Below are 12,596 nucleotides of genomic sequence, written 5' to 3' on the forward strand. Positions count from 1 at the left end.
ACCCCATACCTGAAAAAGGTGCATGACATGAATTAAGGACCCTTGAATCCTCGGTCCAGTCCAGCCTCATTGAAGGTAAGGCAGTGCTTGGAGGATAAAGGCTCATAGCTTATGCTTCCTAAGGGCCCCTGGTGACTGACAAAGGGACTGGATACCAAAGTGAAGACCAGCAAGTATATCTAGTAATGCACAGAGGTCACTTGAACTCAACATTTCCTGGGATAATTTTGTGCATCATGCGCTTCCTACCTTCTTTCCTTCCTGTCTTCATTGTTCCCTCTCTCCTTTCTTCAACTTTCCTTGCTTCCTTCCCCCCCCATCTCTTTCTTGCAGTTAGAGGTGATTTCTACCATCAATATGTGTTGTTGTTGTTGTTGTTGTTTTCAGTGTTGGTATGTCACCTAAATATCTCAGACCAGGTTGATCGAGGGATTGGTAGAATAGCCTAGTGATTATAAGAAAATATCATACCAAGGTTTGAATCCTGCTACTTACCAGTTGTAGAATCTTCAACTGGACAACGATCATTGCTGTTCCCTAATTTCCCCATTTATGTAGTTGGCTGAATTAAGATTCTTACAATGATTAGACAAGAAGAAGATGCTTGGAGGAGACAGTGGCTGGTGAATGGTAAATACCTAAAAGTATTAACTATTTACCAAGTGCTGGTAACTCATGTCCATAGTCCTAAATACAGAGAAGATTGAGAACTAGAGAAAAGTCCACATAGTTGTATTTCCTGTAACAGTTGTGGTTATGGCTTTAGAGTTATTGTTATTACTATTGCTTTAGATAGTTTTATTCATCTTATTTGCCCTGTGTCTATGATAGTCTGTCTCTCATTCTACTCAGTTTCTTCTGTAGTACCTGATCTAAAAGGAAGTAAAGATTCCTCGGCCACCACAATGATTTCTCCCTCCCATGCTTACCACTTTGGAATCTGGGTTAGGCCTTGGGCTGATAGTGTATAATGAAAGTTATGCTTTCTCCCTTCCAATGCTATCTTGCAGCTTCCTTTGTTTCAAGGGTGCCCGCTCCCCCGCCCCTAGCTTTCTAAGCTCAGCTGCCATGCTGCAAGTAGCCCAGGTCACAAAGAGAGGTATGTGCAATCACTCTGATTGACAGCTCCAGCTGAGCTCCCAGCTGACAGGCAGCATCAACTGCCAGCATTGGGAATGAGCCACTCTGGAGGTCTTGCAGACAAACCACCCATGACACCAGTCAAAGTCAGTGTGAGAGACCCCAGCTGCATTATGCCAACCTACTGAATCACGTGAGATCATCAGATAAGTGTTTTGAGTCACTAAGTTTCAGGGTAAATTATTTTGCCTCAATGGATGACCCAAATATTTCTTTTGCCTTCCAATTCAACATTAAATTTCCAGCAAGCCTTGACTGAGGTCCAGCTCTAAATATGTATAGATGATCTCTCACCAAATCTTACAAGAAAATATTTCTTTGAATCAATGACAACCTGATTAATATTCACTGAGCTTAAACCCATTACCAACCATTCTGGTCCTTAGAGTAAGAGCACTTAGTTCAGAAGACAGTACTGAGAAGGAAGTTATTGAATTCATACAAGATTCTAGACCTTTAGAATGTATCTCTCTCTCTGGCGTGTACACGAGTGGGCTCTTACTCTCAATTCCTCTGAATTAAATCAGGTCCATTACTAGGCTCTTCAAATTTTAGAATCTTAATCCTAATCCTTAGCCTGAAGGCAAGTGTCATTATCCAGTTTTGCCAATAAGTCCAAATACTTACATAAGGCCCTGTGGCTGATGAGTGACAGGACAGAGGCAGGATTTCAACCCATCTGTGTGCAGCTGACGCCCTATGCTCTAGCCTTCTCCCATCCTGTCTCAATGCCACCCCTCTGTGACAAGGAAACAAAATCTGAATGGCACCTGCTCAGAGCACTCATCTCCTACAGAGTTCAACAGGCAGACAAATTGAAACTGAGCAATCAGTTCATCTGCAAATACAAACTTGTACAGCTAGAGGCAGTCCGAGGCTCCAAGTGTTAGCACCTCTGTCTGACACCGCTCCATGGCAGAGAGGTATCCTGCTGGTGTGAGAAATGCTCATTAATGCCTCTGATTCAGATGTGAGGCAGCAGCCCACAGCCAGGCCAAGGAAGTTCAACTATCCTGGGAAGGCTTCTGAGCTCCTACTTTCTGCGTGTTCCCATGTCCTGTGCCAGCATTCAATATTCCTTAAGTGAAGATAATTGAGTGTCTTTGCCGTGGTGGATACCAGTCACATCTGTTCCAGGTGAGTGCAAGAGAAATGTTAGGATTATGGCAAACTTTGTTCCCTTAGAAGGCCAGGGTGGGGGAGGGAAGGGATGGGGGGAGGAGAAGAGGGCAATGGGAGAGGCTTAACACTGAGAGTTGTTTCTTGGAAGGTTCCAGTGGTTAAAAGGTATTTCTAGCCACTCTAAGCTTATAATTTGCAATGGAAGAGCAGAGACTTATTCACAGTTGTGGTGAGCTATGCTCAGAATAGAACAGCTACTTGTCCAATCTCGTACCCCTCACTATTAGTAAGGCATGGCTCACTAATCCCATCCTGTAGTCTTCCATCACTACATTTAGTTCGTTACTTCTAGGGGCTATCTAGCTAATCTTCCTACTAAGAAGTTCCCAATTCTTCCCTCCATACCTGGGAGGCCTAGTTTTGCTCTGTGTTTTGAAAGTTCTTCTCACATTTAATAAATGTCCCTGGTTGAATGTCTTTGAACTTGGACCTTGTACTCTGTTCTCCAAGGCAACCATCAATAAAACTGACAGTGGTATCTATTTGAAGTCAGCTAAATGTTGCCCTCCTCATCAACATTTGCATCCAAGGGCTTGATTTGACCAAGGACTTGAGATGCAAGCCTTTGGGATACAGTCTCTTTGACTAAAGATCCCAGCAAAAGCCACCCTATCAGGTGTTGTGGGCAGAATTTTCCAACGAACCCTAGAAAATATGTGCCGAAGCCCTAAGTTTTCAGTGCCTCAAGAATGTGACCATATTAGAGATAGAGTCTTCAAGGTAGTAATTAAATTAAAATTAGCTCATTAAGGGTGAGCCATGATACGTGATGACCGGCATGCTTTTAAGAAGAGACAAGGACACAGATGCATTTGGAGGGAAGAGGATGGAAGAACACATGGAAAAGATGGCCCACCTACAAGCCCAAGAGGTTGGAAGAAATCAACTGTGGTGACATCCTGAGTTTTGGAGTCATCTGACTGCTAGAATTATGAGAAGATAGATTTTAACTGTTTGGAAGTCCTTGCAAACTGATAGATATAGGTACAATTGCTGAGAGAATCCTTCCCAACCCTGTTATAAGACACAGCACTGTGTTTATGTCTGTCTCTCTCACGTCAAGGACCTGATGCTGGTCAAGGGGCAGACATCTGATGGCTCAACATCAATCTCCAACAGAAACTCACCCATGGTGTCAGTTTTGGCATCTGCTGCCTAAGACAAGGAAGATCCATTATAACTGGATGTCTTTCCTAGTCCTTGACTCATTGCCACAAGTAATTTATTCCCAGAAATTCTATGTGATATATGACATGATTCTCATGAAACAGTTATGCAGTGGGGCTTGGAGGAAGGAGGGAAAACAGAGATGAACAAATACCAGGCCCTAAGGAGACAGTTTCATCATCTGGAACATGCTAATGGTGAAAAGTGGCTTTACATAAATAGGACCTAGAATAAGGAGCCTTCTGATTGGCTGTTGCAGTCAAGAAAGACTTCCTGAAAAAGATAGTAGTAAGCTGAAATATAGAACAATAAACTAGCTGAAGAGCTGAGGGACAGAGCTCAGGCCCAGAGTTCAGGCCCCATGACCGACAAAAAAAAAGTTCATAGTACAGCCTTATTTGGTATCACTGAGAAATTGGTTCCAGCTCAGCCCATTCACATCAGAATCCAAAGATATTAAGTCCATCTCATAAGAGTGAAGAGGTATTCACAGATAACCTATGTACATCTTCCTGCATAATTCCAAACATCTCTAGGTCCCTTGTAAATTTTAGTATAGTGAGTATCTCATGCAAACTGTTGTGGTACAGTATTATTTAGGGAATAACAACATGATAAATATCTGAATGTTCATATACTGGAGAAGTTTTCAGATACTTTAAAGTTGATGTTAGATGAATGCAGAACTTGCAGATACAGTGTCAACTGCCTATCTTCGAGGGTGGGTGGAAATATGCAAATGATATAAGGCATAAATGAGAAGCCTAAGACAGTCCAGAGCGTTGTTGCTTTGGACCAGGAAAGGCTTGCTTACAGTTGCAGTAAAGAAGTATACACTAATGGACACCGGGTGCCAGGTAGCACCTGCAGAAATGGGCCAGTGGCAGCACGCACCTTTCTCTAGGAAGCTGGTGGTTGGGATTGTGACGGCAGCGCACGCTGAGGCCAAAGAGCTTGCGGGCAGTGCGTTGGATCTTCTGCCTCTGTGCCTCAGTGGCACTCTGGAGGAGCTTGTAGCGATTCTGCAGGTCCCAGTCATTGCCCCAGTGCTGGTGGATGCTCCCGATGGTCAGAAAGTGGTTGCTGGGCAGGCGCTTCATAAATGATTTAAATTCATCTGGAGACCAAGCAAAAGATTGCTAAGCATTGTCCCTCCATCCAAAGCCCCTTCCAATACTGGTCAATACATAGGCCTGCAAATAAGAGCATCTTGTCTCAGGCCCATAGGATCTGGCAGGGCCTGCCCCTCCCCTAGCACTGTGCTTTCAAATGAAGCATGTCTGCACCAAGCATCTGTGTTTATGATAGGGATTCCCAAACTTCTCTCATTCCAATGCTAAGTTTATGAGAATAGTCATCTCTCATTTGTGCTCAATAACACCTTTGAATCACATCTTACTTTTGAGTTAAAATTGAAAGGGTTTTTTTGTGCAGTTCTAAGTAGGAAATCATGGCTATGTGCTTCAACACAAAAGTTAGTTTGGAAAACAAATCAGAAGAAAGCAATATTAATATGTTCCAGTCAGATACTGTTGCCTGCTAAGTGCCTTATTTCACTTTGAAATACAGGAAATTAGCACATGTTAGAAAGGTGTTACAGGCTTATTAGCACTCACCTGAAACTTCCTCTGATGCAATCTGGAGGCTTGACAAAGAACTAAAATAGATGGAACCCCTCTCCCCTTCAGTCACCCAAGTGTTACTTGAAATTCTATGTGAGGACCATCTAACATCATATTGCATTTTGGGAAATTCCAGCTTACAAAATGATGACAAACTCTTGGGTCTGCTTGGTGAAGTTTTCTTCCTCTTATTATTATTATTTTTATTTATTTTGGTGCCAGCCTTGAGGCTTGAACTCAGGGCTTGGGTGCTGTCCTTGAGCTTTTGTGCTCAAGGCTAAAGTCCTGCCACTTGAACTACAGCTCCACATCCAATGTCTTGGTTGCTAAGTGGAGATAAGAGCCACACAGACTTTCTTTCCCAGGCTGGCTTCAAATCACAATCTTCAAATCTTAACTTCCTGAGTAGCTAGCTGGTATGACAGGCATGAGCTATAGGGACCAAGCTTTCTCTCATTTTTAACAGTTGAGTTCCAGAGAATAATTGTGGGCTACAGTTTGACACAGACATAAGAATTGCTTGGTTCAGCTATTTTATTCTGCATAAAGAACAGGAACACTGAAGTCTGGAGTGGGAACATGGTTTTCTGTAAACCATGGCCACAATAGATAGTTCTAAAATCAAAACTGCTGTTTTCTACTCTGGCATTTCCTGACACCATTCTCCAACTATTAGGAAAACTGAAAAGCTAAAGCACTGTTCATTTTGCTGGTAGAAGGCCAACAAATGGATATATATATATATATATATATACATATATATACATATATATACATATATATATGCATTCAGTATACTAATTTTGCCTCATAAAACCTACAAGGAAATTTCAGATGTATTATGCATTCATTTTATTTAACATATGCTTACATAGCTCTCAGTAGGCACCAAGGTACAACTCCAAGCACTCAATGTGTTTAATTGATTTTTGCAGAAAATCTATGAAATAGGTGCTTTCTGTGTAGCCTTAGAGTACAGAGAAGTGGGCGAACTTGTCTCAGGTCAATGTAAGACTGTGGTCTATCTCCAACTTGTATGGTTTCCTTTGTATTTATACTTTCAACACACAAAGAGCTACCCTGAGATTCAGTGCATTGAAAGAAAAGTAAATGAATGGTGCTGAAAACAGAGATCTTTTTACTCCTAGAAATCCTCTGGAGCTTTTTGATAGTAGGTCAGATATTCAAGAGTTCACATAAAATTGAGATTACTGAATACAAGTGGGGCTTATATTCTTCCAGCACCTCAGTATGCCCCATCTATGACATGGGTATGGTTTCAAACCAAAAGGTTGACAGAGTGAACCTTTAGGGCTCCATTTTCCTAAATAATCCTTGTTACATAGAAATAATGAGTGGTAGCTATGAATTGCAGGTCAATGTAATATCTGAAAGACTAATGAGTGAAAAGTTTGGTCTTCCACTTGGTACTCTTGGGATGTGATGGAATCTTTGGTAGACAAGACCAAGTGGAAGGAAGTCAGGTGACTGGGAACATGTTCTTGAAAGGAGGTATGGGGCTCCTGACCTTTTCCTTGTTTGTCATTTTTCACTTTCTTTTTTCCCTTATTTTTTCCTCTTTCTCTTCTTTCTTTCTTCCTGGTCGACATGAGGCGAGTAGGCCTCTTTAGGCCTAACCTTCCTACCATGATGTGCTGTGGGCCTCAGTATAGCCATGCAAGGATGGACAGCAAACTCTGAAAGTAGGACCCAATTGACCTCTTTTTAAGCTGATTATCTCAAGTATCTCCTAACATTAACAGAAAGCTGACTAACCCCAGAAGGTAATGCAGAACTCTACACTCACTGGCTTATTCTGTGAGCCGCCTGGAGGCAGAAGCCTAGCTCTGGTGACTGAGACTGTAAAGACAGTTGGATTCTCCTCCCATCGAAGACACATAGAGCTCTTCTGGGAGAGGAGCCTGTTGACCTCAAGGGGGATCACAGCTCTCCCATGAAGCCAAGTTTGAATCTATTTTGAAAGGTTAATACTTTAATCTTTTTTGACTAAAAGTAAACGTAGGAAGTGGTGCAGTGGCTCCAGTGGTAGAGCGCTTGCCTTGAGCTGAAGAGCTGAGGGACAGCATCCAGGCCTAGAGTTCAAGCCCCATGGCCAACACCCCCTTCCACTCCCCCCCCAAAAAAGATATCCCAAATAAAAAGTAGAAAACAGGTGCTCTTTGGTTACCAGCACCCTGGAGCCACCAAGGAATCCATGCTTTTTATTTTGTGCCTATAATTTTTCCCTCCAAATTTTCTAGGGCTGAAGTGTTAAAGGTACAGGCTGAAAATCACACACACAAACAAAACAAAACCCCAACAGATGAAGTACATAAGTATCAGCAAATGAAGTGTGTTGGTGTAGACACATTTGTCTCAATGGGTGAAACTATTTCACATAGGTAAGTTCAGGACCTATAGAGAGAATGTATGCCTTATGGAGAGAAAACATAACACACACACACACACACACACACACACACACACACACACACACACACACACACACACACACAGCATCATTGCCTTGTTCTGTAGGATTCAGGCTCTCTGTTTCATTATCTACCCACTCCAAATGACTTCTCTTCTTTGAGAACTAGCAGTGTTGCTAAAGTTCCCAAATACCTGCCCATACAGCCTTTCTTTTCCTCTGCACTTTCAATAGTCAGTAAAAGTGCTTTGCAGAAACATTTTATCCAATACATATTTTTTGTTGGTGGCCAAATAATTGTCACGATATATCTCCATTGTGAACCACTTTTTTTCTTTTTTTTTAATTCCCAGGTTTTCAATAGATTAATGTGTGCCATTCATGAAGCATCTGCAACTCATGCCAGTTGTATGACCTTACAAGGGTGAAATCGCTGATGTATCCTGACTCCCCATAGCAAGATGGGGGCTTAGAGTTCATGGAATCTCATTATTTTAAAATGGCACTCCGTGATGCTCTGCTTTTATCTGTGGTATTCAGTAGCTCCAAGGTAAGATTTTGTTTGATCAAAGGTTTTATTTTTTCTTTTTTGGCTAAAGACTTAAGTAAATTCAAATATTAAAAGCATAAACATGTTTTCTCATTTATCAGATGAAGGAATGAAGGCCTAAGGGGTGAAGTGGAATTAATATGTTGCAAAAGCATCTGTGAACACTGGATTTGGAATAAGGAGCTGCATTACCAATGCTGTCATTTACAAACTCTGTAACCTTGGGGAATATTCTAAAGTCTTGTGTCCTCCTTGCATGTAATGCAGGAATATCACTTCCTGCTGTAATGCATTTTTGACAGATTTAAGGGATGTGAAGTTATTTTTAAGAAAAATAGTAATGCTCTGCATATAGACCCATTTGTTTAGTAGATAGTTACATGTGAACTACCTAGTTGACAATTTTTCTTGGGCTGTGGGTAGGGAGTGTCTCAAGGATTCACAAGGTTATGCGATCTAAACTGTAAACTTATGTAATTAATGTCCATAGCTAGACAAGTTTTTTGGACTGGGACTCAGTTCCAGTTCTCTTCAGCTCACATAGTCATTCTAATCGTGAACTTTATGGAGCAGGGTGCCTTTCTCTACCCCTCCTGTTTTACTAACTGGACTAGCTCTCAGTCAACTTTGTGCAGTAGCTCTCTCCTAGGTGTTTTGTCCCTCCCATGAATCTGTTTATAGTCTGCTCTCTGCATCACAGCCAAATCCTCAGACTTTTGCTCTTCATCAACATGGCCTTTTCTGGCATCCCCTGGTCACATCTACCTAAACTCTACCTTATTTGCTTCCACTTTTACACATGAACAGTTGAGATGACATAATCGCTTACCTGGTTATTTAATTAATGCCTGGGTTTCAGACAAAACTTAAAAAGATCTAACTTTAGAACTTTCCTACATCGTGACCTTGGGTAACTGACTTGACTCTCTTATAACTCACTATCCTGAAGTGTAAAAGGCTGGAAAAGCTAAATTAGCAGAAAAGTGATTTGCAGCTTTGACAGCCCATGAGTTCGTCGAAGAGCTGTCATTGTAACTATGTATAAGGATAGTTACATATGCATATATTCAAACATCTACATATCTACATATACACACATGCATATACACATACGTATATATATAAACATACATCTACACATCCACATTTACACACAGGCATGTTATTTACACACACACACATACACAGAGAAGATTAAGTATAACCATATCTATCTCTGTAGAGTCTTCTTATGTTGCCTTACTGTGTCCTTTGAGTAAAATAATGTCACTATATCATATGACCACAAACTGGATTATGCTATTTGTTATTTCCTTCCATGGAGACTAACTGAAAGGTTATTCTGCAACAGCACTAGACCATCCCATGAGACACAGTAAGGGTCACTGAATTTCTACTTACAACAGTCATTGGTTCCATTTAGATGAAGTTCTCTTTTCGAAATTCAACTCGGGGTCATTCCCACCATACCACTTTTAGGTTCTCTACCTGAATTCTCCAGGTCCTTATATGCCTCTGCCCAAGCCTTGGCCATGTTGGCCAGGGTGAACTCCATGATCTGAATGTCGGTGATGGGACAGTTGCACTGTGGGAATTCCTCGGCACACTGGCACCGGCACTGGCTGTTCTGGCACACATACTCCCCCTCACCATTACACATGATGTAGCTCAAGGCTGACTGGACAAACTTCTCTTGCAGATACTGAGGGAAGATGATCTGAAGACCTGTTTGAGAACAGCAAGAAGGGAAAGCAGAAAGGTTACAAAAGGTGTTTCATTAACAGCTTCAAAAGGTGATACATAGGAATTTGAAGCCGCTACATTTCTCCTTGTGTACTGGAATCAAAGTGTTTGGGGGCCTACCAGGGTGCAGATAGCATATCACCAAGGTCTACGGTTGCATTGATTCTGCTTAGACCTCTCAAGTCATGACCTTGAACATCTCTGAAATATCTATTCAATTCTGCTATATTAGTATCAAGATTAGAGCAGATACAATGTATACCTTTTTTCCATTTGTGGAGAAAACCCTTATTGAAGGAAGTGTACTCATTGCCTTGCTCATATAACTGTAACCCTCTGTATAGTATCTTTACAATAAAAATTTTAAAACAAATTAAAGAGGGGATGGAAAACTGCACGTACGCTTGCAAAAAAAAAAGAAAACCCTTATTGAAAGTATGACACAATTGTTGACTTTTCCTTAACTTCTTTCACTCATTTTCTTTCCCTTTCTGAAACTATTTATGTAACCTATTCATGAAGAACAAGTCCTAAGCTAGGCACTAGGTCTATAGCGATTGTAAAAAGAAACAGTCTTTTGCCCTAAAGAAATTTACAATACAATGAGCAAAGGTATATCTGGACACACAGCATGGGAACACAAGTCTATAGCCCGTAGCCAAGATCACCACAGGAAGCAACTGGAGAGGAGCAAACTAAAAATAACCAGACTTGGGTAGCAGAGAACCTTTTCTACATAACAAAGATTGGAGTAAGTTGAAAGGCAAGTTAAGAGATGATTATGTTAAAAGATCCAAAAAGATACTCTATACAGAACAGAAAGGGGAAAATGGAATAAACATGTCTGTGAGTTTCATGTGAACAAAACAAACATGGATGGGTGAAGTGCAGTACTGTGGAAGTTCTTGTTATGCACTATGGATTGTGGGTTATCGCTTATGAATCCTGGTACATATTGCTGGTAGTTTCTGAGGAAAAGAATGATATAATTAGAGAAATACAATTTAAAGAGAGCAAGTATCATAAAAACTAAAATAGCAGTGAAGAAAAGCATCAGAGATAATTAGTTTTCACTCCTTTGCTCTAAAAATGAAGAGCTTGAGGAGCACTAAGGGGAAGTGATTAGTCCATGGGTTATAAGATGGACATTCTTGGTCCTACTTTATGACCTGTTCTTTATATTTGAACAATCAGTCTTATTGCTGAAAAACAATGATGGACAAGGATTTTTCTGGGTATGGTCAGTACCTTGTTACCTGGAAATGTCAGCAGAGCAGGCTCTTTATTGCCTATGGTACCCAGAGAGAAGGACAATTCTCTCCACCACATTTGGAGTGGCCTCCAGAGTCCAACAGTAGTAAAGGTTTCACTACTTATTGTATAAGAGAAGAGTATCCAAGATCTGAGTTGTTATTTGTTAACAGTTATGTTTTAGCAGTATAATATACATTAATCCTACTCATCATAGATTTGCTGAATAAGCTTGATATTTTTGTCTTTCCTTCTTTTTCCCTCAAATTACATACAAACAAAAACATACATAATTCACTCAACACATACACAGAAGACATATAATACTATGTCCATCTATAATAGTGAAACCTTGTCATATAAGACTCAACATCACTGGGCTTCATTATTATGTTTGTGTTTGTACATGCATATGTGTTTGTCTCTGTGTGTGAGAGAGATCTCATGCAAATTGTTCAGCCTTTCTTTAGAACTCCCCTTTCTCTTCTGTTCAAATGCAGATGTTTTTAGTACCTACACTAAAGGTCTATATAGAGGGCTAGATAAAAGTTCTCCCAGGTGGCTCATGGGCCTGTAATCCTAGCTACTCAGGAGCCTGAGATCTGAGAATTACAGTTCAAAGGCAGCCCGGACAGAAAAGTTAGTGAGACTTATCTCCAATTAACCAGCAAAAAGCCAGAAGTGAGGTTATGGCTCAAGTGGTACTGTGCTAGCCTTGAGCATAACAGCTCAGAAACACACAGGCCCTGAATCAAGACCCAGAACCAGCATACACACACACATACACATACACACATATGCAGTTCACACACATACACACATTCATAGAGTTCTCCACATGTTGAATGGTCCTTGGCACAAAGCAATTGAATAACAAAATTATCAATTCTTATTTGTGAAATGATGAACTCACTGCTGTTGCTTATGAGAAAGATGTCACTGGTGATGATGATAATGATGGCAGTGTTATTCTCACATCTTATAAAATTTATTAAGTTTCAATAGAAATGTTCCAGTTTAATAAAGGAACAATAGCTGAAGGTATTTAATGAGAAAAAAATTCAGAACAGTCTTACAGTTATTTGGAGAGCTTTTGTAGAAGAAGGGTTTACATACATACATACATACATACATACATACATACATACATACATACATACATACATACATACGTGTGTATGTATGTATAACTGCATACATACATATATACACACATACACATTCTACACGGTATTCTCACAGAGAGATTCAGCTATTCAGAGGTCTGCTACAACACTAGTGAGTTTCACGTTAATGACCCAGGGGTCCACATGAAACAGTGATCTCTTGGAAGAGCTTTTGTACAGAGATATGATACAGAAACTAAACTCTTGGACAAAAACAAATCCAGTTGTAAAGACCCTTCTAAACTCAGTCCACAATTCTTTCAGGGTATGTATTACAGAGTCACTTTATCCACATCGTTATTTTCTTTTCCAAAGCAAAATTTATTTTTAGCTGATTCCAATCC

The 12,596-nt window shown here is 40.5% G+C and overlaps 1 protein-coding gene across 1 annotated transcript in view; it reads right to left on the reverse strand.

The window, feature by feature from the left end:
* Brinp1 (BMP/retinoic acid inducible neural specific 1) overlaps positions 1-12,596 on the reverse strand; it is a 177,501-nt gene that overhangs the window by 21,210 nt on the left and 143,695 nt on the right. The window contains exons 6-7 of the mRNA XM_070012560.1: positions 9,581-9,817; positions 4,384-4,606 (exon numbers count right to left, since the gene is read on the reverse strand). Coding sequence (XP_069868661.1) covers positions 4,384-4,606; positions 9,581-9,817 — 460 coding nt within the window. The remainder of the gene's footprint in view (positions 1-4,383; positions 4,607-9,580; positions 9,818-12,596) is intronic.

This window comes from Dipodomys merriami, unplaced genomic scaffold (genome assembly GCF_024711535.1).
Source record: "Dipodomys merriami isolate MVZ:Mamm:240054 unplaced genomic scaffold, mDipMer1.0.p SCAF_11, whole genome shotgun sequence".
In the NCBI taxonomy this organism is placed as follows: domain Eukaryota; kingdom Metazoa; phylum Chordata; class Mammalia; order Rodentia; family Heteromyidae; genus Dipodomys; species Dipodomys merriami.